Source organism: Gastrolobium bilobum, unplaced genomic scaffold (assembly GCF_033153095.1).
Source record: "Gastrolobium bilobum isolate Gb01-03AN ecotype WA unplaced genomic scaffold, APGP_CSIRO_Gbil_v1 utg1221, whole genome shotgun sequence".
Lineage (NCBI taxonomy): Eukaryota > Viridiplantae > Streptophyta > Magnoliopsida > Fabales > Fabaceae > Gastrolobium > Gastrolobium bilobum.
This window is the reverse complement of record NW_026897257.1, coordinates 141,177-167,690: the sequence shown is the minus strand read 5'-3', so window position 1 is coordinate 167,690 and position 26,514 is coordinate 141,177. Positions and strand designations below refer to the sequence as shown.

At 38.5% G+C, this 26,514-nt stretch overlaps 1 protein-coding gene across 3 annotated transcripts; it reads left to right on the top strand.

Moving 5' to 3' along the window:
* Positions 1-560: 560 nt before the first annotated feature.
* Positions 561-24,985, top strand: LOC133305345 (uncharacterized). Of its 3 annotated transcripts, XM_061505536.1 has the most exons (15): positions 562-863; positions 1,395-1,474; positions 2,046-2,163; positions 2,265-2,443; positions 13,818-13,900; positions 13,997-14,181; positions 15,106-15,167; positions 15,369-15,471; positions 15,561-15,680; positions 17,245-17,364; positions 17,465-17,585; positions 22,064-22,220; positions 22,926-22,998; positions 23,872-23,999; positions 24,676-24,985. In XM_061505536.1, the coding sequence occupies exons 1-15, from the start codon at positions 782-784 to the stop codon at positions 24,796-24,798; spliced, it is 1,734 nt and encodes a 577-aa protein (XP_061361520.1). In that variant the 5' UTR covers positions 562-781; the 3' UTR covers positions 24,799-24,985. The 3 variants fall into 3 exon arrangements, with proteins under 3 accessions (XP_061361522.1, XP_061361520.1, XP_061361521.1); XM_061505537.1 differs by lacking the exon at positions 562-863 and having other exon boundaries at positions 2,059-2,163; XM_061505538.1 differs by lacking the exons at positions 23,872-23,999; positions 24,676-24,985 and having other exon boundaries at positions 561-863; positions 22,064-22,254; positions 22,926-22,981.
* Positions 24,986-26,514: the final 1,529 nt, after the last annotated feature.

The following is a 26,514-nucleotide window of genomic DNA, read 5'->3' as shown; positions in this document are numbered from 1 at the left end:
CAAGTAATATTATTATTTAAAAATCACTTTCTTTATTTTTTTTTGGGTAAAATCACTTTCAAATAATGAAAAAGAAAACACTTTCAAATAATGAAAAAGAAAACACTTTCAAGTAATCACAAAATTGTAATAAAATAATTAAAAAATAGTTTTTATTTTGATAGAGAAAAAAATTTATATAAAAAAATTGATCCTATATTATAAAAAATGAAAAATATTTATCATTTTAAATAACACAATTTTATATTATTTTAAATAAAACAACATATTTTTGGCACAAAATTGGTGATTTATTATGTTTTCTCTCTTCCTACTTTTATAGAACGACAAAAATATAAAAAATTGTTAAGACGTTATTTTATCAAAGACGGTACTAAGTACTAACATTTAAAATAATAAATATTTTTTTCTATAAAAAATTAAATAATATTATTTCGTTACTAACAACCCCACAAATATTTAATTCGAAGCAAATTGCGTTGATATGGGAAAAAAATAAAATCTGATCTAGCCTCCCATTTCCAAATTTGAGAAGGAATTGAAAGTTAGAAACAAGGCAACACAGAGTGAGAGAGATGAGATTATTCGTATTCGAAACTAGATAAATAGAGACAATTATGAACGACGATAATCGAAATACGATAGTATCTGATAGTGAAAGCAAATCAAAACATAGATAAATAGAGACAAAAAAATTAAGAAGGTGATATAGTGAATATCTGGCTGAAGAAGAGTTTGGTCCGATACAGAGCCATTCCATCGCCGCAACGTCTCCGTCTAGATGGCCTCTTCTTCCTCTCCCGACGAGCCTTCTCGCTCCGTCTTCCTCGGCGTCGACGTCGGCACCGGCAGCGCTCGTGCAGGTCCACTTCTGCCATTAACATCCTGTTCCTATTCATATTCCTTGAGTTTTCGTTTGGATTTTTCTGTTGAAATGAATTATTAATAAATTATGATGTATTTCATTAGATCTTCGATGACGTGCATTTTCTAATATGCGTCTCTCTGGCTGTTCTTCTTCTTTTGTATTATTTCGGTTGCTATGGCGTGATGGTTTGCTGCATGCTTATTTATGACACTTGCAATTTATGCTATCGAGATTACCGTAATTATCATTTAACAACCTTGATTTTATTTTTTTTTAATAAATTCTTTTCAAAATTTCTATTTCTTTTACCATTCATTTCTGATTGTTTTCCTGCAAATAGCTACTATTTTTACTTGTTTGCCATCCTTGATTTGAATAGAAGTGAAGGGTTTTATTAAATTCACATTGTTTACGTAGTATTGTGCTGCAGGCAGTGTATGTACAAGTTAATGAACTTTTAAGTCGTTGTTAGATGTGACAAACTGGTCTAAATGATCTGGTCTTTTTACTGGTAATGCTAATACAGGCCTGTTTGATGAGAAAGGAAAGCTTCTTGGTTCGTCTAGTAGCCCCATACAGATATGGAAAGACGGTGCCTGTGTTGAGGTAATTTTTTTTTTTTCTGTAGTAAATGGACTTTCAGTATATACAAATGATTACCTGAAGCTGCTGATATAGGCATATAGCAATCAATGACAGCCACTAGGTCAGGAAACATGATATGTTCACCAATTAACTAGGGCAGGAATTCCATACCAATATACCATGGTTAGTTGGTTGTGAAAATTAAAGGGAAATTGGTTAGGATTTGTTTAGTCTGCTATATATTGGTAACTGAGGCTAATCTACCATATTGGTCAATTGGGGGGTTTATAAACAGTCCCAAATTAGTGGGTCTGGTGCTCTGTGAGGCTATAATATATATACTATACTGAAGTTTCTGGGATGGCTAGAGTTTCATGTCGGAATCTAGTATCTCCAAGTGCAAATCTGCTTCATTTTCTATTGGAGCAGCTGCTTGTCTAATCTATTAGGTTGATCTTGCAAACAGGGAAGGGATGGTCTTGAAGTTTCCAGTTAGTTCCTATTGAGTTGGATATGTGTTGTTGTTTTCCATTGTTAATGCTTTAATGTATATATATTGTATAATGTAGATTCATCTTTTTGTTCTAAACAGCAATCCTCTACAGATATATGGCTTGCAATTTGTGCAGCTGTAAAAGCAGCTTGCTCTCAAGCAAAAGTTGCACCTACAGAAGTAAAGGGTATGGGATTTGCAGCTACTTGTTCTCTTGGTATGTAAATTTTTTAAAATTGATGCTTTTTTCCTTTTCAACATGGATGATTTAGTTTTTATGTGAAGTATCTGCAACTAATTGTTTATGAATTATAACAGTTGCGGTGGATGCTGACAGCTCACCTGTTTCGGTTTCTTTGAGTGGTGATTCAAGAAGAAATGTGATAGTATGGATGGATCATAGAGCCGTAGAACAAGCTGAAAGAATCAATTCCTGTAACTCACCTGTATTGGAGTACTGTGGTGGAGCTGTTTCACCTGAAATGCAGCCACCAAAGGTACCATCTGAACTAATCCCATTATTTCACTACTGGACATTGTACATAGTATGCTGTCTATTAAATTTAATTGTAAATATTCTCCTCCTTAAATGTTATTTTTTTTCTATAATTTTTAAGGACATGGTGATTTTAGACTTCTTATGGAAATGGGTATATAACTTTTTATGGCAATGATCACTGAAAGTGTTAAATACCATATCTTCAACTGAGATAGGGCCTTTTCATCTGTAATGGATTAAGTTTAGAACATCATGGTTAATCTGAGTAGATAACCAGCTAGACACAGTTGATAGGATGATGGTACCAGAGTAATAAAAATCAGAACAGAACAAAGTATTTTTATTAATGGAAACTCAGAGGAGGGCAACTTCTCACAGACTCGATAACAAGAGCTAATTAAGAAACTAAACAAGACTAGACCAAATGGAATAAACAAACAGAAAATCAAGACCAGAGAGCTACACTCCTGGTTACCCGTCTTCCCACAATACTCTCAAGGACCCTCTTAGCTGCTGAGCACCACACCCCGTTGCTATACCACCATTTTGCTTAATGAAAATTGCCTGCCTCCTCACCCCACCGTGACCACCTTATATCATCATTTCTTTTCCTCCATTGAATCTTCACCCCACGCTTTTCCCATTATCCCTTCTCCATTCATAGCTTGCCATGTGGCATCTCCAATAACTAACCTCCCTGTCTCATCTTCCTTTATTATCATTTTATTTTGTTCTCCTCCCAATTGGGCCCTTTTTTTCCCTTCTAGTATATACCTTTTCAAAGGGCCTCATGGGCCCATCACAGGATTTGTAGGATTATCTATTAATTGATTATTCTTTCACAAAAAATGGTATGTGCTCCTTAAGCTTTTGTTTTCTTGATCCTCTTGTTTTTGTATCATTGTATTCTTATTTTGACTTTTGGAGTATTGTGGTTAAATAAACTAAATAATTTTGTATTTCTTTGTATTGATTTGAATAAATTACATAAGGAGTATTTATACAAGAAAGAATCGCTAAGATTGACTCAGCAATGACTAATCAATCAATCATAATCAATACTAATCAATCATAATTAATAGGAAATAAAAACGGAAATATTTGAATCTTGATTTCCTACACTCCCCCTCAAGTTGGGAGGTAAATGTTGATCATTCTCAACTTGCCAATCAAGTCTTCGAATGCTGGACGGTGTAGGCCCTTTGTAAGGATTTCTGCAGTCTGCTCTTTGGAAGGAACATAGGAACATACATCATACGCACACTTCCATCATCTAATTTTTCTTTGATGAAGTGGCGATCAACTTCCACGTGCTTTGTTCGATCATGATGCACAGGATTTTGAGCAATGCTGATAGCTGCCTTGTTGTCACAATATAGTTTTATTGGTAGGGAATATGAAATCTTCAACTCTTGAAGAAGTCTTCTCAACCAGATTCCTTCACAAACTCCATGAGCTAAAGCTCGAAATTTTGCTTCAGCACTACTTCTTGCAACCACCGTTTGCTTTTTGCTTCTCCAAGTAACAAGATTTCCCCACACATAGGTGCAATAGCTTGAGGTAGATCTCCTGTCTACTGATGAGTCTGCCCAATCTGCATCAGTGTAGACTTCAATCGTCCTTTTATACCCCTTTTTAAAGAATTATCCTCTTCCTGGAGTGTTCTTGAGGTATCTGAGCACCCTATAGACTGCATTAAGATGTTTCTCCTTGGGTGAGTGCATGAACTGACTAATCATACTCACCGCAAAGGCAATGTCAGGACGCGTGTGAGATAAGTAAATTAGTTTGCCAACCAATCTTTGATATTGTTCTTTATCCACCTCATTCCCATCTTCAATACCTAACTTGGTATTAGGTTCCACAGGTGTCTTAGCAGGCTTACACCCTAATATTCCAGTTTCCACCAAAAGATCTAGAACATATTTCTTTTGTGTGAGAGTGATGCCTGTTTTGCTCCTAGCAACTTCCATACCAAGGAAATATTTGAGAGTGCCAAGATCCTTTAATTCAAACTGAGATGCTAGATACTTCTTCAAGGAGTTCAATTCCTCAATATCATCACCTGTAAGAACTATGTCATCTACGTACACAATAGGAATATCAATTTTACCATCCTTAGAGTGTTTGTGGAAGAGAGTGTGATCAGTCTGTGCTTGAATGAAGCCTCTTCTTTTGACAGCTTGTGTGAATTTGTCAAACCATTCTCTAGGAGACTGTTTCAACCCATATAGAGACTTTTTTAGTTTACACACTGATCCATTTCCCTTTTCAAAACCAGGTGGAGGATCCATATAGACTTCTTCATGTAAGTCACCATTTAGAAATGCATTCTTCACATCCAACTGTTGCAGAGGCCAATCTAGGTTGGCAGCAAGTGATAAGAGAACTCGGATGGTATTGACTTTAGCAACTGGAGCAAAAGTCTCATGATAATCTATCCCATGAGTTTGCGTGAACCCCTTTGCAACCACTCTTGCCTTGTATCTGTTGATGCTATTATCTGCATTGAATTTTATTGTAAACACCCATTTGCATTCTACTGCCTGTTTTCCCTTTGGTAGGGTCACTATCTCCCAAGTTCCATTTTTTTCTAAAGCATTCATTTCTTCAAAGACAGCATCCCTCCATTTTTGATCATCGAGAGCCTCATGTATATTTCTCGGTATCTTTGTACTATCCAACATAGTATTGAAAGCACGGAACCCTGGGGACAACTTTTCATATGAAATATGATTAGAAATAAGATGAGTAGTACAAGATCGAGTACCTTTTCTGAGAGCAATAGGCAAGTGTAGATCATTTTTATCATGGCACTCAAGTGCTGGGGTGCTTGAACTAGAACATGGTTCAGAATCCTGGCAATGTAGAGGCTCTGGGTTATTTACACTTTGAGGAGGCTTTCGCCTGCTATAAACTTGTCCCCACTTTGAGGAGGCTCCGGATGGTGAGGATTCTGTAGCTCCCCCTTTTTCCAATAGTAGAGGTAATACTGGGGCATCAGTAGGTTCCCATGACTGATCTTCATCTGCTCCTATAGACTCCCCCTGAAGAGAATTCAAGGGAAAGAAAGGTTGAGTCTCAGAAAAGGTGACATCCATAGAGACAAAGACCTTACGAAGAGAGGGAGAATAACACTTATAGCCATGTTGAGTAGGAGAATAACCAACAAAGACACACCGGAGAGACTTAGGATCAAGCTTAGATCATTGATGAGAGGGAATATGGACAAATACAACACAACCAAATAACTTGAGAGGTAGGGAGGAGACGCCTCGGAAGGAAGGGAAGGTGCGGAAAAGACTAGAAAGAGGAGACTGAAATTTGAGAATGCGAGATGACATTCGATTGATCAGATATGAAGCAGTGAGAATAGCTTCCCCCCAAAGGTATTTAGGAACACTCATGGTGAACATAAGAGCCCGAGCAACTTCAAGAAGATGTCGGTTTTTTCTTTCCGCAACTCCGTTTTGTTGGGGTGTGTCAGGACATTAGCTTTGGTGAAGGACGCCATGATGGGAAAGATATTCTCCAAGAATAGAGTTAAAATACTCTTTGCCATTATCTGTACGCAGATTTGTATAGCAACTTGGAATTGGGTTTGAACCATGGCATGAAACCTTTTAAAAATGGATGCAGCATTTGACTTGTCCTTTAGAAGGTATACCCAACAAACTCGGGAATGGTCATCAATGAAGGTAATGAACCATCGAGCACCTGAAATATTCTTTACACGGGCTGGACCCCATATGTCACTATGAATTAAAGAAAATGGGGAAGAATCATGGTGAACTTTAGAAGGATAATGAACACGATTATGCTTGGCAAGTTGACAAATATCACAAGAAAACAAACTAGGACTTTTATTAATAAATAAGTTTGGTAACAACTTTTGAAGATAGTTAAAATTTGGATGGCCTAGCCTACGATGCCACAACATAACATCATTACATGAATCAAAAGGAAACATAGAGTCTTTTTCCACAAAAACAACTTCATGAGTCACATCCTCCTCAAAGTAGTAAAGTCCACCATCCTCTCTAGCACTGCCAATCATCCTCTGCGAGTCCTGTTCCTGAAAAGCAACCATGAGGAAAGAATTTAGCAAAACAATGCAACTCAGAAGTCAACTTGCTTATGGAGATGAGATTACAAGCCAGAGAAGTATTAGAAATCTGAGAGTTGCATGAAGAAGAGAGAAGAAGATCTGAGAGAGAGAGAGAGAAGAGAGTAATCTGAAAAGAACCCATTTGTATTATTGAAGAATGAAAAGTTACAATACGTCTCAGATACAAGATGATATATATACAAACTACAAACTGATGACTCAGCATTGAAGCTTACAGCTGTCACACACTTAGCTTACAGCTGTCACACTCTAACTAACTCAGAAGTACACTAACACATTTATATAAGCTAGAGTCTAATACAATGAGACCTATAGCAGAAAGCTACGCTAATACTCCCCCACAAACTCATCAGGGCTGGAGCTGCAAGGCAGAATCCAGGACTGTGAGTTTGGCACGAAAAAGAGCAAAGGGATCTGGAGAGAATGACTTAGTAAAGATGTCAGCTATCTGGTCTGAAGCAGGGACATGAGCAACAGTGATCTGTTTGAGTAAAACCTTCTCACGTACAAAATGAAGATCCAACTCAAGATGCTTGGTGCGAGCATGAAGAATGGGATTATGAGCAAGTGCTACAGCACTCAGGTTGTCACAGTAAACCTGAGGGACAGAAAGAGGCAGATTCAATTCTTGGAATAATGATTGCAGCCACAGAATTTCAGAGAAAACTAAAGCCATGCTGCGGTATTCAGCTTCAGCCGTGGATCTTGCTACAAGAGGCTGCTTCTTAGACTACCAAGAGATGAGATTTGGACCTAGAAATACACAAGCACCAGAGGTAGACCTCCTATCATCAGGATCACTACCCCAATCAACATCACAAAAGGCTGCCAAGTGAAATAGAGCATCAAAGTGAGGTGTTTGAGCTGCAGTCAGAGAGAGACCAAAGGATATAGTACCTTGGAGATATCTGAGAATTCTTTTGACTATTTTCCAATGATCCACAAGAGGTTGGCTCATGAACTGGTACACTTTATTAACTGAGAAAATGATTTCAGGTCTTGTAATGGTAGCATATTGGAGAGCTCCAACCACTGATCGATATAAGCCAGGATCCTCAAAGTAATCGAAGCCAAACTTGGATAATTTGCAGCTAGAGGGCATGGGGCTGGAGATAGCCTTAACTTCAAACATATTAGTTTTGTGAAGAAGTTCTCTAATGTATTTTGTTTGAGTAAGTAAGAGAGATCCAGGGGACTGTCTTCTGACTTCAATTTCCAAAAAGTAGTCCAGGGCACCCAAATCTTTGAGAGAGAAAATGGAATGGAGCCGAGAGATTAGGGACTGTATGAAGTTGTCATCATTCCCAGTGATGATTATATCATCAACATAAACAAGCATATAAATGCGTTGAGGACCAGAATTATAAATGAAGAGAGAAGAATCACATCTACTGCCTTGAAAACCAAATGAGAGCAAAGTATCCTGGAGTTTGTCAAACCAATCCCTTGGGGCTTGTTTGAGACCATAGAGGGATTTATGTAGTCTGCAAACTAAGGACTTGTCATCACTTTCAAACCCAGGAGGTTGTTGCATGTACACCTCTTCTTGTAGAGTTCCATTTAAGAAAGCATTGTTGATGTCTAGCTGTCTTAGTGTCCAGCCATAGGTAAGAGCAATTGTGAGCATAGTTCGAACAATTACAGGCTTGATGACAGGGGAAAAAGTTTCTGTATAATCCAAACCAGGTCTTTGATGAAACCCTTTAGCAACCAACCTTGCTTTATATTTGTTAAGGCTGCCATCTGAATTTTCCTTTACTTTAAAAACCCATTTGCATCCAACAGCTTCTCGGCCAACAGGTAAAGGAACAAGAGACCAAGTTTTGTTAGATTGTAAAGCATCATATTCAATTTCTATAGCCTTTAACCAATGAGGACTATTGAGAGCCTGTTTGACTGTAGTTGTTTCAAGATGAGTGAGAAGAGCCAAATTTCTAGCCATAGTTTTGGACCTGGTAATAATAGAACGAGGAGGAGAAGAGGTGTGAAGGGAACCAGATGGGACATACTCAGAAGGTGAGGATGTGGAAGATAAAGAACTAGATGAAGTGTGAACTGGAGAGGATGGAGAAGGAATCAGACTGACATCAACGGGTTGTCTAACAGGGGATTGATCTCAATAATAGGAGAGGGGGGTGTATGCTGACTTGAAGGAGGAGAATCATTGGTGTGCAGTGACTGTATGGGTAATGGGGAAGAGGGCTGAGGCAGAAATGGGGCATTTGGTGGAGAGGATAAATGTGGTGAAAGAATAGTAAGGGGAACAGAGGTAGAGGTGGGTTGTAAAGTGGGAGAGGATGTATTGTTTTTCCAAGAGGTAAAAGGAAATCTATGTTCATTGAAGAGTACATCCTTGGATATGTAAATTCTGCCATCAGGACTAAGACACAAGTAACCTTTATGGTTTGAAGAATAACCAAGAAACACACATTCCTTTGATCGATATTCCAGTTTATACTTATTATAAGGCCGAAGCAAAGGAAAACATGTACAGCCAAAAACTTTTAGGGAGGTATAATCTGGATTTTTATGGAACAGTAAAATCAATAGAAGAAGAGGGCAATCTATTTATGAGATATGTGGCTGTGGTAAAGGCATAGTCCCAATAGATCATGGGAAGGGAAGAGTGTGCAAGTAATGCAAGACCTGTTTCAACAATATGCCTATGCTTTCTTTCAACAACACCATTTTGGTGATGAGTATGAGGACAAGTGACTCTATGATGGATCCCATGAAGTTTTAGATATTGGGTAAAAATTCTGAATTCCCCACCCCAATCTGATTGAAATGACTTAAGGGGTGTTTGAAATTGGTTTTTAATCATTGCATGGAACTGTTTAAAAATGGAAATAGCATCAGATTTTTGTTTAAGTGGATAGATCCAAGTATACTATGTGCAGGCATCAACAAATGATATATAGTAGTTATTACCAAGAGTAGATTTAAAGGGTGATGGTCCCCATAAGTCACTGAACACCAATTCAAAAGGAAATTTATAGTGAGAGGTAAAAGGTGATGAGGGTAGTCTATGAGCCTTTGCAACACAACAAGAAGAGCATAATTCTCCAGCTACTTTATTACTTAAAGGAATATTGCAAGTTTTCAATACATTTTTGAGATAATCAAAGTGTGGATGTCCTAAACGACAGTGCCACAATGTCCTATTTTCAGTGTTGACACAACTATTTTTACAATCAACACTACTGTAAACTGGAGCACGATCAGACTGAGAATTACAAGAATCAGTAACTGTAGACAGGCACGAAATTGGAGGACAACTATTACTGGTCACTGGATCAGTTTGTGAAGTAAAATGAATGTCAGAGAAACGATAGAGACCATCAGCTCCTACAGTTCCTTGAAGAAAGACTTTATGTGAAACCTGAGATTTGACATAACAGACATTAGGATGAAATTCAAAGAAGACTGAGTTGTCTCTAGCAAATTTACTCACACTGATCAAATTATTAGTAATAGAAGGAACCAACAATAAATTGTTTAGATGTAAACAAGTGGTAGCATCAAGAGGAGAAAGAAAAGAAGAGGATCCTATGGCTGTAATAGGCAAACCTTGACCGTTTCCTATCAAAACTTGGTCTGAACCATTTAGCTGTTGGCTGTGAAAGATGTTTTGTGCTCCTCCAGTTACATGGCTAGATGCACCAGAGTCTGGCAACCACTCCATCATTGGTATGGTATTTGGAGTAGGTAACAATCCTTGTTGTGCAGTAACAAAGGCATGTTGCTGATTTGAAAAGGCATGTTGCTGATTTGAAGGCCTGACATACTGAAATGATCGTGTGTTTTGAGGTTGCTGCTGTTGAAAGAACTGAGAATATGGCACATGTTGTGGAGGTGGCAAGCTACGCACAAAGTTTTCATCAAACCGGTGCCAACAGGTAGTGACATCATGGCCAAACTTGAAACATAACTGGCAGTGAACATTAGCTCTGTTTCCACGTCCTCTTCCTCGATTGTAGCGTGTAAAAGAGCGTCCACGACCTCTGTTTTGATTAGTATAAGCATTGGAGGAAGGAAAAGCAGGCTGTGAAAATTGCTCTGTTCGACTTTGTTTTCTGGTTTCAGAAACAGAGTCGTCTTCTTCGTTAGTAACTTCCTGGAGCGAACTTGGAGAACGTTGGGTGAGGTTCACAGCTATTCCTTCAGTTAGGAGATTATCATTTTGCTTGACTAGAAGTTGTTCATGAGCCATTAGCTCCACTGTTAGATATGCAACAGAGCAATCACGCTCACGTCCGTGTATCATCATAACAAACGGAGTATATTCTGATGGTAAGCCTTCAAGAATAGTTTCAGTGTGCTCCTCAACTGATATAGGCTTTCCAATCGATTTCAGCGAATCACAAAGAGTTTTGATGCGTGCTAAGTATTCCTTGATGGACTTTGAGCCTTTCTTTATCGTTTTCAACTCAGATCTGAGTTGACGAGCACGAGATTTCATAACTCCATGAAACAGCTTATGAATATTATTCCAGGCCTCAAAAGAATGCTTAACAGGTAAGATATCATTGACAATAGATTCAGAAATTGTTGACAGAAGCCATGTAAGTAACATCTGATCTTGATTAAGCCATGCAATATATTCTGAGCTCAATTGATCACTCTCTTGATCTTCGTCTGAATCAAATTTAAGAGGAATTTTTGGATTAACAAGAAAATGATGCAACTGATGTGATGTGATTACCGGTTCGATAATTTGATTCCAAAAAAGGTAGTTATCTTCTGTCAGTTTGGCAGAGATCTGAAGGTTAAACAGAGAAGTTGTCTTGATCTTCATTGATGAGGAAGTAGATCTGGAAGATCGTTGATTCTGAGATTTAGATCTGGAATGTGGTTGATTCGAGTCAGATGCGTTTGAATCAGAGTCGGAAGCGGAAGACATAGTGGAGTTCTAACTGGATCAGGCCCTCAGAAAGAGAGCTCTGATACCATATTAGAAATCTGAGAGTTGCATGAAGAAGAGAGAAGAAGATCTGAGAGAGAGAGAGAGAAGAGAGTAATCTGAAAAGAACCCATTTGTATTATTGAAGAATGAAAAGTTACAATACGTTTCAGATACAAGATGATATATATACAAACTACAAACTGATGACTCAGCATTGAAGCTTACAGCTGTCACACACTTAGCTTACAACTGTCACACTCTAACTAACTCAGAAGTACACTAACACATTTATATAAGCTAGAGTCTAATACAATGAGACCTATAGCAGAAAGCTACGCTAATAAGAAGGAACATAAAGAACTGATGTTAAATTAATCAGCTCAGAAAGTTTAATGGTTCCGTGTCCTGCAATCTGGGAAAAACTGCCATCGGCGATCTTGACCCGAGAGGGTTCAGAGTATGGAGTGTATAAATAGAACAAGCTCGGATTACCTGTCATATGGTCAGAGGCTCCAGAATCAAGGATCCAATGATTTTGAGTATCAACATGGAAAGCTGTACCTTGCTGGGCCACATTACTAGTGGCCTTAGGAGGTTGAGTCAGAAGTTTCTGAAGTTGTTCAAACTGAGTTTTGCTAAGAAAGACATCATCAGACTCAGAGGATGCATGAGGCTCATCAACCTTGTCATCAGTAGAGACCTGATATGCACGACCTTTATTCGGTCTTTTTGGCTTCCAATTTGCAGGTTTCCCGTGGATTTCCCAACATTTCTCACGGGTATGACCAATTTTATTGCAGTGGGTGCACCATGGACGACCATCCCGTTTTGATTCTCCAGAGGAACGGTCAATGGTACGTTTGGCAGCCAATGCAGACATATTATAAGACTTATCAATTGACTCATTTTCTCCTAGCATAACTCTCCGTCTACTTGCTTCTCTACCAACTTCAGCAAAGGCATTAGCAAGTGAGGGTAACGGTCGTTGCCCCAATATTGGACCACGAACCTCATCAAGATCTCGGTTGAGGCCAGCAAGGAAGTCATAAAGTCGTTCCTTCTCCAAGTGTTTTTTAAACTGGGTATTCGCTTCCAATCCTTTAAGATCGGATGCATAATAAAGATCCAATTCCTGCCATAAATTTGTTAGTGCAGTAAAATATTCAGTAATAGTCATACCCCTTTGACGAAAGTATCTCAACTTATTTCTCAGTTCAAAGACTTGATAGGTATTCTCCAGATCTGAATAATTTTGTTAAACAACATCCCAAATCTCCTTGGCAGTATCGAAGAACAAATAGGTTTGGCCAATATGTGGTTCCATGGAATTAGTCAGCCATGCCATTACCAAGGAATTATTAATCTCTCAATTTCCATAATCAGGAGAATCCTCAGCAAGTTTCTTAATTTTTCCCTCAAGATAACCCATCTTTCCTTTTGCCCGGATCACCAACTTAACAGATTGAAACCATTACAGAAATTTTTTACCGTTCAACCGGTGACTAGTAATCTGCATACTTAAGTTGTCTCCAGAGGACGGAGTATTGGGAACAGATGAGGAAGCAGAAGAACGCTCTGAGGAAGGCATGAAGGAAGAGAGGATTTGACCGTGGATGAAAAAAATCAAGTTTTTTTTTTTTTTTTGATCTGACCTCTGGAACAGGAAGGGGAGACGCCGGTGAGAGGTTCTGTGCAAGTCGCGGCGGAAAAATACGCCGGGAAGGTGGCGCGTGGAGCTCACGCGCCGGAGGCTGGCCGCACGTGTGACGGCGCGTGTGGTGGCTGACAGCGATGGGTCCAGTGGCGGTCAACTCGTCGGAGCCTTCTAAGTCGAATGGTCACTTCACTTTCTTGATTGGAGGTCTGTAGATAAGGTTTTTGGGTTTGGACAGAATTGAGGAGGTGTTTTTGATGATGTTTGGACGGTATTTCAGCCTTGAAGATGGCTGATTTAAGGTAGGAACGAACCCGCTTTGATACCATAAAGAATTTTGTATTTCTTTGTATTGATTTGAATAAATTACATAAGGAGTATTTATACACGAAAGAATCTCTAAGAATGACTCAGTGATGACTAATCAATCCTAATCAATCAATCAATCATAATCAATAGGAAATAAAAACGGAAATATTTGAATCCTGATTTCCTACATAAACTCGTTTATTGGAAAAGTTATATTACCAAAGATTTACCTTTTGAAACTATTGAACTGGTTAGGTTCTGCACAATACAGCTGCTGTATTATTATTTCATTTATATTTTTGAGTATGATACACTTTTTTATTTATTCAATTATGGATTTCTCAAATTTTTACTAATGCAATCTAACTTTTCAGCTTCTATGGGTTAAAGAAAATTTGCAAGAATCTTGGTCTATGGTTTTCAGGTGGATGGACTTGAGTGATTGGTTGTCATACAGGTACTCTGTGTTGATGAAATCTTCTTGATGTCCAAGATCAGTTTGATGTTCGAGTCTAGTGGAACTTCACTTGGATTAATTTCTGGTAACTTTTAGGGCAACTGGAGATGATACTCGCAGTCTGTGCACCACAGTTTGTAAATGGACATATCTTGGTCATGCACACATGCAGCATATCAATGATAAAGACTCCCGAGATATGGAAGCTTGTGGGTGGGATGATGACTTTTGGGAGGAAATTGGTTTGGGTGATCTTGTTGAAGGACATCATGCTAAGATAGGTATTCATCTAATTAACATTGACCTTGTTAAGAATTAGCTATTTCAAAAGCTTAAACTACTAGGTGAAGGTATATGAATGATTTTTTTATTACATTTCTAGCACTGTCCCCTTATGCAAGTGCCTTTTGGGCTTGATGCGTGGAAAATAGGCCAACTTGTGCTGAAAGTTAATATTCGAAGAATGGGAGTGACAAGGATCGAACTCTACATTACTTGGTCTTGGTCATAGAGACTTTGACACCATGTCAAGAACCTACTCTGACAAAAGCTTAAGTTGTTATGCTAAAGCATATGAATAGTTTTATATCATATCTAATAGCCTACTTACTTTCATTATTGATAAGATTTTAGACTGCCCATGTGTACTGAATGCAAAGTCCATAAACACACACAAATTTGTGTGGCTTTATTTTTGTCATTGCTCAATTTTATGATAGTTTGAGTCGTGGATGTTCTTGTAGTAAAATGCAAAATTCCTGTTTTAGTTGATGACTTGTTCTTGGACAGAAGTGGAAAATGGATAAATGTTATATGCTTTTGTATTCCCTATTTGAAACTGAGTTTTCTCTGTCCATAATTTTAAATATAGGATAGGAAGTGTGTGTGCAAATAACAACCTCTTTGACCAGGATTATATAAAAAATTTATTACTCATCTAGAAAATTTTAATTTTCAGGAAATAATCTAATGGAATATTTTGGTGCAACTGCAAACTGTGTTATTCCACCATAGCTTTGATATTGAACTTAATTCTTTTCTCCCTTTGGAAGTTCAATGTGAAGAAACAATGTTATTGTGCAATATGATTAGTTATGATTAAGTTTGAACATTGGTAAGCTTATGATTAATTATATGCTTCCTGTGCCTTTCATTGCTACTTCTGTCTTCCCACTGCTTAACTTGATAGTGAATCATAATAACAGGACGAAGTGTTGCTTTCCCGGGCCATCCTTTGGGTTCTGGCCTTACGCCTACTGCAGCAAAGGCAAGAAATTTTGTACTATGATTATGCATTATGCTGAAGTTTGAACTAGTGCTTCCTTGAGGTTCATTAACAAAGTAAACATGTACTACTTAGTGGGAAGAATGATCACAACCTTCCTCCTATGGAGATTGGTTCAGTTTGATGTGAAAAACTCCTATGTTTTGGCTGGTTTTAATACTTCTGCTGGGTTGAAATTTTCAGGAACTGGGTCTGGTTCCAGGAATTCCTGTTGGGACATCACTAATTGATGCTCATGCTGGTGGTGTGGGGGTAATTGAAAGTGTGCCACCATCAGAAGCTGAAGGTTGTCATGACTTACCTTATACTTGTGATTGAAAGTCATTCAGATAAAGCAGTAGTATTTCTTAACTAAAAGTACTTATGTATCCTCAGAACATGACAATGAAGCAATTTGCAATCGTATGGTGTTAGTTTGTGGAACTTCTACATGCCATATGGCTGTATCCCAGAGCAAATTGTTCGTACCTGGGGTTTGGGGGCCATTTTGGTCAGGTACACTATACTATTTTCTCCATTTTTTGAATTAAATCTCAATTCCTGATGACATTGTATGTTTTTCTTGAGAGACATTTGAAATAATTTTGGTTCGTCAATTATCTTTTGGGGTACCTACCATAGCAGTTCATGGCTTCACGCAGTTTAAACTTTAAACATTAATACCTAGATGGTTGAAAACTGCAGTTTCAAGTGAGAAGTGGAATTTTCCTTTTTGGTAATAATTGTAAGTGGATTATCTTGTGGAGTACCTACCATAACAATTCAAGCAGTTTAAACGTTGTTAATACCAAGATGGTTGAAAATTGCAGTTTAAAGTGAGAAGTGGAATTTTCCTTTTTGGTAATAATTGTAAGTGGCTTGGTTGTGGTTGAAAAATTCACGAATAAATTTTCCTTTTGTTGGAACTTGGATCTGAAAGGTATTTATTTGAGATGAATGTTTGTCTCTGTTGGTACCTATTCGTTTCAATTAAACTACAGTCCTTTTACTGAATATATAATAGCAAACCAGATCAAAATAAATCTAACAGTATCTGAAATACCTCGGTAACAATTTTATTCATCAAAGGAAATGAACAAAGTCACTCCCATCAGTACAAAGGAAATAACACAGACTCCAACCTTCCACACTTTGAAAGGGATACACATTGAAATAAGAAAAGACTCCAGACTCAACTATCACAGGCCTCAACGACACTGTAATTACAGACTCTACTCAAGAGGTACATTGCACTCATGAGATACAAATTACAGACACCATGACTCGTACTATTATTCCTATTACCAACTCTCAGACTCACAGCTCCCTCTACACAACAAAACCCGTTGGTAGAGAAAACCCTTCCTTCCCCCAAGTGATTGGATAATTTTTTTCACACCTTTCCCTTGCTCCCACTCTCACTATAACTAACTCCTGCCACGTTCCTTAGCTCCCCAATTTCCTCCATGCCATTCAGCATCTGCCAGCTGTCCATCTCTTCTTTATGCATAAGTTCATAACCACTTTCATCCCTTTACCCATTCTTTGGATCACTGCTTCTTTTACATTAATATTGCTGCTTGGGCTTGGATCCAATTTATCCTCCTGTGTGATCCGAATTTCCTCCTGGCCTGCCCGTATATCTAACCTTTTATTGACTTGATCAGCATTATTTTGTTGGGTTGGGCTTGCATTACCTTTTTGGGCTGAGCTTGTAGTCTTCCTTCTCCTATAACAACGTGGAAATGGCTCTACAGGCCCATCAGTCTCATTTTAACATTGAGTTTTTTTTTTTTTTTTTTTTAAATACTTTTGTGATTGTATTCTCATTAACATCATTCATGTATGTGTCTCTGTAAAGATATTTGTGTGGCTACTTATGTTTGGTTCCTTTTTGTGGAAATTGATATTGGCATAAAAGGAGGTAACTGAAATTGGAGGTTACATATGACTGGACCATCTAAAGGATAACCTTTTTAATTTTCATCATCATCTATTTTATCTAAGATTTATTATAGCATTCATCATCGCTTCTCTTGCATCTGCTATGTTGTGATGCATTTTTTTCCTGAACTTTCAGCAATGGTACCAGAATATTGGCTGACTGAAGGGGGACAGAGTGCTACTGGTGCATTATTGGATCATATAATTGAAAACCATGCTGCTTCTCCACGCCTTGCAAATCGAGCTGCTTCCCAAAGTAAGGTTTTCCTTCGTTTGAAATATACCAAATATTTTTATTAAGTCCTATGTTTATGAATGTCTTCAGAAGGCTAATTTTCTATGCTTTAATATTTCAGAGATTTCAGTATTTGAGCTTCTGAACAAGCTCTTGGAAACAACGATGATTAAGCAGAACCAATCCTTTGTTGCTGCCTTGACTGAAGATTTACACGTTCTTCCTGACTTCCATGGGAACAGGTATTTAGTGACCAATGACAACTTTCCTCTTTGTTATATGCCATAGTGGCTTCCGAATAATAGGCCACTATGAGTTGAAAAGGATGAATGTATTGTATTGTATTGTGAATAATGCTGTACAAGAGTCCTCTATTTAAAGAGGTTAAATGACCTAATGGGCTAAGCCCAAATAACCTTCTAGAATAATAAACTAATAATAATAAAACTAATATTATTTCTAACACTCCCCCTCAAGCTGGTGCGTATATATCATAAGCACCCAGCTTGTTACATATATGATCTGGGGACCTCTAAGAGCCTTGGTGAAAACATCTGCAAGTTGATCACTGGAATTGACAAATGCTGTCTCGATCTCGCCTGACTGAATCTTCTCTCTAACAAAGTGACAGTCAATTTCTATATGTTTAGTCCTCTCATGAAAGACTGGGTTAGAGGATATGTGCAATGCGGCTTGATTGTCACAAATAAGTTTCATGGGCCGTTGTTCACAGAGATGTAATTCCTTAAGCAATTGCTTTAGCCAGATGAGCTCACAGGTTGCATTTCCCATGGCCCGATATTCTGCCTCTGCACTTGATCTGGCAACCACAGTTTGCTTCTTACTCTTCCAAGAGATCAAATTTCCTCCGAGGAGAACACAGTACCCGGAGGTGGATCGTCTGTCTGAAGGAGAACCTGCCCAGTCAGCATCTGAATAGCTAGAAACTTCTGCACTCCCCTTATTAGTGTATAATAAACCTCTTCCTGGTGCTTTTTTGATATATCAAAGAATCCTGATAACTGCATCACAATGAGAGTCACAAGGAGAGTCAAGGAATTGACTTGCCACACTAACTGAAAAAGAGATGTCTGGTCTTGTCACAGTAAGATAGTTCAACTTTCCAACTAGTCGGCGGTAACGACCAGGGTCTGCCAATGGCTCCCCCTGTCCAGGCAATAACTTAATATTAGGATCCATAGGTGTATCAATGGGTTTACATCCCAACATACCAGTCTCATCTAAGATATCCAGTGCATGCTTCCTCTGACAAATGGAAATGCCCTTCCTAGATTGTGCTACTTCGATTCCTAAGAAATATCGAAGTCTGCCAAGATCTTTGGTCTGAAACTGATTGAATAAGTACTTCTTTAACTGATCAATCCCAGCTTGATCGCTGCCAGTAATAATGATGTCATCAACATAGACCAGGAGATAGATGCACTGGCCAGAAGAGCTATGCCGATAGAAGACAGAATGATCCGCTTGACTTCGGGTTAAACCGAAGGATTGAACAGCGGAACTGAAGCAAACCAGGCCCGAGGAGATTGCTTCAGGCCATATAAATATTTACGAAGCTTGCATACCATGCCAGAACTCTCCCCCTGAGCAACAAAACCTGGTGGTTGCTCCATATATACTTCATCTTGCAAGTCACCATGTAAGAATGCATTTTTGATATCAAGTTGTAGAAGAGGTCACTGATGAATGGCAGCAAGTGCAAGATATAGGCGAACAGATGCCATCTTGGCAACAGGAGAAAAAGTATCCCCATAGTCAAGACCAAATATCTGAGTGTATCCCTTGGCCACCAAACGAGCTTTGAGGCGATCAATAGTGCCATCAGGACCAACTTTGACAGTGAATACCCATCGACAACCGACAACTGACTTTCCAGGAGTAGCATGAACAAGATCCCATGTGCCATTGGAGTGAAGTGCTTGCATTTCATCAATCATTGCTTGACGCCAACCCGGATGAGAGAGTGCTTCACCTGTGGTTTTAGGAATAGAAATAGACGAAATACTAGAAACAAAAGTAAAATGTGGTGAAGAAAGTCTGTCATAACTCAAGAAACTATAAAGTGGATGAGGGTTACGAGTGGATCGAATACCTTTGCGAAGGGCAATGAGAGTAGTCTCTGATAGAGGATCCGGAGGGGAAGAGTCGACAGCAGCAGGTGGTGAGTCAGTAAGGGTCAAATCTGCTGGAGGCGCAGGCTAACGACGCTGATAGGTGAGAAAAGGACGGTCCTCAGGGATGGAGGCAAGGGGTTGCTCCCCTGGGATAGAGTCTCCTGCAACTGGTAAAGACAAATCAAGACAAGGAACAAGAAGAACTTGATCAACTTGTGTTATCTGAGATGGGATAGAATAAAAATGTTGTTGATCAAGGAAAGTGACATCAGCCGAGACAATATAACGCTTGAGATCAGGAGAGTAGCAACGATACCCTTTTTGAAAACGAGTATATCCAAGAAAAATACACTTGAAGGCTTTGGATGTTAATTTATCTTTTCCTGGAGTAAGATCATGAACAAAGCAGGTACATCCAAATACATGTGGAGGTAGAGGATAGGAAGGTGCTCCTGAAAATAAAACACGATGAGGAACTTCGTTATTGAGCACGGAAGAGGGCATGCGATTGATGAGAAAGCAAGAGGTGAGTATAGCATCTGCCCAAAAACGAAGTGGAACATTCATATGAATTAGTAGGGTACGAGCAGTTTCAACCAGATGTCGATTCTTACGTTCGGCCACTCTATTTTGTTGTGGAGTGTGTGGACAACTGGTCTGGTGTAACGTCCCACGTTTCTCCAAAAAATTAGAAAACTCAAGAGACACATATTCTTTTGCATTATCACTGTGCAAAATTTGAATAGAAGCACCAAATTGAGTATTTATCTCAGCACAAATTTTTTGATAAATTGAAAATAATTCAGAACGTTTTTTCATTAAATAAACCCAAGTGCAACGAGAGAAATCATCAATAAAGGTGACAAAATACTGAAAACCCAAAATAGACGTTGTTCGACTCGGACTCCAAATATCAGAATGAACAATAGAAAAAGGAGCATCAGCTCTTTTATTGACTCTATTAGCAAAGGAGGAGCGAGTGTGTTTTCCTTGCTGACAAGAATGACAATTTAAAGACTTAAGATTGGATAAAAAGGGAACCATATGCTGAAGCTTGGAGAGGTTTGGATGACCCAGACGGCTGTGAATTAGCTCAGGAGACTCTGTGAGAGAACAAGCTACTGGAGAAGGTGGTGCAATCAGATAGTAGAGACCTCGTGACTCAACGCCTGCTCCAATCGTCTTCCCCGTACCCGAATCTTGCATAGAAAAGGATTGTTTAGAGAAGGTAATAGTACATGAAAGAGAATGAATCAACTGGCTAACAGAGATTAAATTAAAAGGAATGCCAGGTATATAATAAACAGAATTCAAAGTTAAAAAGGGAGTTGGGTTGGCTTCCCCAATTCCACGAGCAGGAGCCTTAGTGCCATCAGCAAGAGTGACAGGGGGTAGGTTATTAGAATAAGAAAGTGAAGTGAAGAGATCTTTATTACCACAAAGATGATGAGTAGCACCTGAGTCTATTATCCAGGGTCCAAGAGATGATTGATAAAAACAAGCAACATGATTACCAGTGTCTTGAGTAGGATGCTGAGAAGAAACCTTCTTGAGAAGTGCCTCATAGTCGGCACTTGAAAGAGTTACTAATCCAGTTGAAGGTGGCGTAGCATCAGTTTGAGCAAAGTTGGTAGTCGGTGGCTTCAAATGAGGGTACTTCCTATAGCAACGTTCTTCAAAATGCCCAAGATTCTGGCAATAATTGCAACGAGGCCTCTGTCTGCGGCCACGTCTGCGACCGCGTCCACTGTTCCAATTGGAATCACCGGCCCGAGAAAAGAATGGAGATGGGGTAGTACCGGAGATGATGCTAGTCGTGTTTTTGGACGCATTATTTGAGCCCTCCATCACAAAATAAAAGGAGATGACCAGAAAATAGCAAAGAACTACAAGAAAGAGAGAAATCGCGCAAAAACGTTGCACAAAAGTGTCCAAACAACGGGTTTTTCACTGATATCTTTCAAACGGATGGGACCCATAACGAACGGAGACCAGATCTGGAAAGAGGGTGAGGAGGCGAGCAAGATGGTGGTGGTCCGGCCTGGAACGGTGGCCAGACGGTGGCTCACGCGCCGGAACAGTGGTTCGGCCGCCGGAGACTTCCACCGGCGCGTGGATGCTCTGATCAACACGCGGCTTGGACAAACGGGGTCGCCTCCCTGAGCCGCTCCTGATCGCGTGGTGGTTGGTCGGAAAAGTCGCCGGAAAAGCAATCTGACGGCGGTGAACAGTGGCGGACGGTGGTTTTGTGGCGGTTTCCGGCGATGAACGGAGGCTGACGATCTTTTTCCTGATGATACGAGGTTGAGGACAAAAAATTTGTGACTAAATAAGGATTAGGTGTGAAAGGATGGTTGCCGGTATGATGCACGGCACGATATGCGGAAGCAGGATTCCCAGAACACAAGCTCTGGTACCAAGTTGAAAAGGATGAATGTATTGTATTGTATTGTGAATAATGCTGTACAAGAGTCCTCTATTTAAAGAGGTTAAATGACCTAATGGGCTAAGCCCAAATAACCTTCTAGAATATTAAACTAATAATAATAAAACTAATATTATTTCTAACACTATGTATCGCCCAGGTCTCCCATTGCAGACCCAAAAGCAAAAGGAGTTATCTCTGGTTTGACACTTGACACCAGTGACGAGCAGTTGGCTCTTCTATACCTGGCAACTGTGCAAGGCATTGCGTATGGCACACGGCACATTGTAGAGCATTGCAATGCCCATGGTTACAAAGTAAGGATGCACAATGCTCTCACAAATATTTGAGGTTATTACTAGTTCTTTTAACATCCATTTCATGTTTACACCTACATCGCTGAGAGGCATCTTACTATAAAGTTGTTGTACTAGCATATGTCATACTTTAAGGTGGGGATTGTTTATTAGAGCCAAAAAAATAATGATGACGTTTAACAAGCAATAAATGACAATATATTATGGTTGCAACTGTATTTTTTAACTTTTTTGTAATTTTTAACTATATGGGCACATGATATGTGGAACACTGTTGATATGTGCTGTCCTAGAGCAAAACTGCTAAAGAGAGTATACCTCTGCCCTCAGCTTACTGCTGAACAAGAGAATAATAATTCACATACTCTCTTCTCTAACTAACCTCCCCTAAATAATCATTCTCATTTCACTGCACCTGCTGGATGCTGCTCAGTAACCCTCACTAGACCCTGCCACCTCAACCACTTTCTTTGGCCTTCTTGTGTACACCCTCCAAACCTTTGGCCCATGAGACAATTGGTCTACATCTGTCCTCTAGGATCATCTCTCGTATTCTGGTTACTAACATCATTAAGGTAATGTATCCTTAAAAGTAGCTAAAAATTGTTTGTATAATTGTTGTATAGCCCTGTTATGTTGCCAAGTCATTACTCTTGATTATTTTGATGGCTTTTATTATCATGATTGTTCTACCTTTGCTTGCAGATCGACACACTACTTGCATGTGGTGGCCTATCTAAGAACCGTATCTTCATTCAGGAACATGCTGATATTATTGGTATGTGTTGAGGAGGGGGACAGGGATGGGGAGCATGTGTATATGCATGCACACATATACTCATATCTTTATGTTACATATTCTATATGAACATTTTCCAGTACAAAGAATGACATGAAGTATGCTCCAGTTTTAAAATATGAACGAGACTATGCTGGTATCTCGGGTTGCTCACTGAGTCACAGTCCAATCTAGTTTGGTTTGATGGTCAACCTTGAAACAAATCATACATCACTCTATGTACTTTACAAATCAATCCACAATTCAAAGTTTGGTTTGTTTCCAAACCATGTGTTTTTGGTGTTTCAAGTCAGTAGAAACCAAAAGGTGAAATAACAGCAATTATAATAGCAATAGTATATAATTCAGTTTCAAATTTTTTTCTTGTTCAATGATAAATAAATTAAAATAACAAAAACAAAGTGCAATAATCCAATAATTGAAAAGCAAGATCATGAGTCAAGAACTTCAATCTTGCATGTAATATATGTAAAATCTAAAGTGTTTGTATATAATATTATGTGTTTTATATGTATACACAGTATGGTTAAAGCATGGACCAAACCTTATGTTGTTGTTGTTTTCTTTTTCTTTTCTTTTTTTGGCTAGGGAGGGGTAAAGAAAACAAACCAAACTTTGGCTGGTTTACCCACCTTAGTTTGGATTTTGAACACCCCTGCTAGTATCTCAAACTCTGTCATTTACTCTAATATTTGGGATCTTATGGTCCGCTGCAAAAACTAGGTTGAAATTTATAATTTGTGGTTGAACTTCCTGTGCATCCAAATGATAAGGAATGACATGGATGGTCATTTTAGCTTTATTTATATTTGATTTTTTAAAAATAATGGACCACGTTTATAATTTTCCCAGGTTACCCAATAATTCTTCCAAGGGAGAGTAAATCTGTGCTCTTGGGTGCGGCTATTCTGGGTGCTGTTGCTACAAGGAAATATCATAGCCTAAGGGAGGCCATGAAAGCCCTGAATGCAGCTGGTCAGGTGTGGATGCCTTCCTTTCTATTTCGAATCTTTTATTTTCAGATTAGAAATTAAGGTCGATTTCATAAAGTTATGTGCAAGGATGCTACTTCCAAATAATTCTTAATGCCGTGTCATCAACATTTGCAGTAAATTGATACTGAAGGTGGAAGTATTAGGAACCGAAATGGGTTGTCAAATTAGCATAAATAACATAGTTTCAGTTCAAATTATACTATATCACCGTGGGAAAAAATATTTTAGAAATAATCATTTGTTAATATTCCGCACGTACATTATATCTCTAGGTCAAATTCCTTATGAAACTATTGCCAATTTTGCATTTTTGTGTGAAGCATATCCTTTAAATAGTTTTGGTTGTGATACTTCCTATTCCTAGTTACTTGTTAGAAAAACAGATGTCATTTGTTATACTCGGTAGTCTTGCAAAGATGCCACGAAGCGGTTAGAGGCTGCTTTAATCACGTTGTATGCATCTTATCTTATTAACAATACAAAGTTGAATGGGTGAGTGCTGAGCTATTAAATTTCAATTGCAGCCAGATTTTCCTTTTAATGCCCTTCCCCTCATTATTGTCTCTACCGGCTAGGTGTTTCAGTAATTCAGTTAATGAAACAAGACTCTGCTCCTCCTAGTTTTACCTGAACGGCTAATAAAGTGCATGAATTTTGGCAGGTAATTCATCCATCTAATGATCCAAAGGTCAAAAGATACCATGATGCAAAATACAAGATATTCCGTGGTCTTTATGAGCAGCAGCTCTCTAATCGTTCCATGATGGCTCAAGCCTTGGCATAGCTTCGGAGAATGCTTGGACTCGAACTGTGAATTACAATTAGACGCTCTTTGCGAAGCCTCTTTATTCATCAATGTTATTATACCGGATCAGTGGTTGAAGGCTTTAGGTTAATGGGTCTGGTTGAACTAATTGAATTGAATTTATATATTAATATATAATAAATATAATAGTAGTTGTACTTGTACCATGCCAATAAAGTTGCTTGCAATTTTAATATAATTTGCATAAAAATTCAAAAATCCGGTACCAGTTTTCAACTGTTCACTGGTTTTCTACAGGTTGAGGAGGTTTAATATCAGTGATCTTGCTAACAGTTGTGCAAGTAATGCGCGCAAGTATACGCGACAACAAGTAATATAGGGCTGTTATAAGTCCCAGTTATCGTTCCCACAAGGATCGTTGGCGTTTTGAAATGACTAAAATTTGTAATTGCTTAAAATTGAGTTACTATTTGAAAATAAAAGAAATAAAATTGTAAAGTAAAAATAATTTAGAATGGACCTAAAACACTACTGTTCACTTTTCTTTTAAAATTTTCTGAATTACTTTCCTAAGTTATAAAATAAGAATGAAGAATTAAGCAACTTAAATGACAGATGTGACAAAAATTTTGAAAACAGAATACAGATTGAACTATGAAATAACAAAGGAAATTGAAAAATCTGAATTGATAAAGATGTTTAAAAAGGTGGGTTGAGTTCTGGTTCTCCTTCCCCACAGTGCTTGAAAAATAATTTGATTAACAAAAAGCTCATTCTAAGATTCTCAGTTAACAGGGCTGTATTGTTAATTTTTAATCTCTTAAAAATTATTTTATCCCAAAGTTGCCCACTTCCATATCTCTATGCCAAGTGGGATTAGGACTCTTGAGATTCAGGTCCAATATTACATGAGTACTCATTCATTTCTGAATTGAGATCCCTTAGATGATTTCTCATCTAAGTCCATGTGTCTAATGCAGAATCCAGAATTAATTGTTTCTCAACAACTAAATCCTAACCAAACATCTGACATTTGGCCAAAATGCAGATAATTTTAAACATTAGAAACAACATTAAACAACTGAGATATAACAATTAAAACCAGAAAATCAAAGATCTAACAAGCACTGAGGTTTGGGTATCACCAAAACCCAACCTCTAAAAAGTTAGCCACTATCCATATGGGTGAGGCTTACACACAGTAACAGAAATAAAGAAATTACAAACAAGAAATGCTAGAAAATAATTTACAGCACTAGCCTAACAACCAGCAATTTTAGTGCTGTAAATGCATGTATCAAGTTCATCAGATGAACCAGAATCTCATTACAAAATAAAAATTAAAAGAAAATAAAAATGGTGCAGAAAGCAAGAACTGAAAAAACGATAAATCAGAATCAGGAATGGGAAGAAGGGACGCTTTGACTCACTCCTCTTTCCCTTTTTATAGGGTTCCTTTCCTTCTTTGCGCGATTTTCCTCTCCAGCTCAGCAGGTATACACGCGCTCCTTGCGCGTTACACACCAGTGGTCCCCAATCGTTCCACAATCGCATCAGATATTCCAAATGCAATTTCGCTCCGCACTCGTAACAGCATCCACATCACTATTCTGTTGGTGTATGGCTTCTAGAATAATGGCTAAAGCAAGCTGTGTGGTCACAGATGGTTACAATAATCACACTTGGACTTTGATTTGAGTGGCTGGTGGTTTGTGTGGGTCTTTCAGAAAAATG

Excerpts from the sequence above, each read along its gene's own strand:
- LOC133305345 (XM_061505536.1), top strand. The coding sequence starts at position 782 with ATGGCCTCTTCTTCCTCTCCCGACGAGCCTTCTCGCTCCGTCTTCCTC. Across the intron at positions 15,168-15,368 it reads TTACGCCTACTGCAGCAAAG|GAACTGGGTCTGGTTCCAGG; the intron begins GCAAGAAATTTT and ends TGAAATTTTCAG. Across the intron at positions 15,681-17,244 it reads TTGGGGGCCATTTTGGTCAG|CAATGGTACCAGAATATTGG; the intron begins GTACACTATACT and ends CTGAACTTTCAG.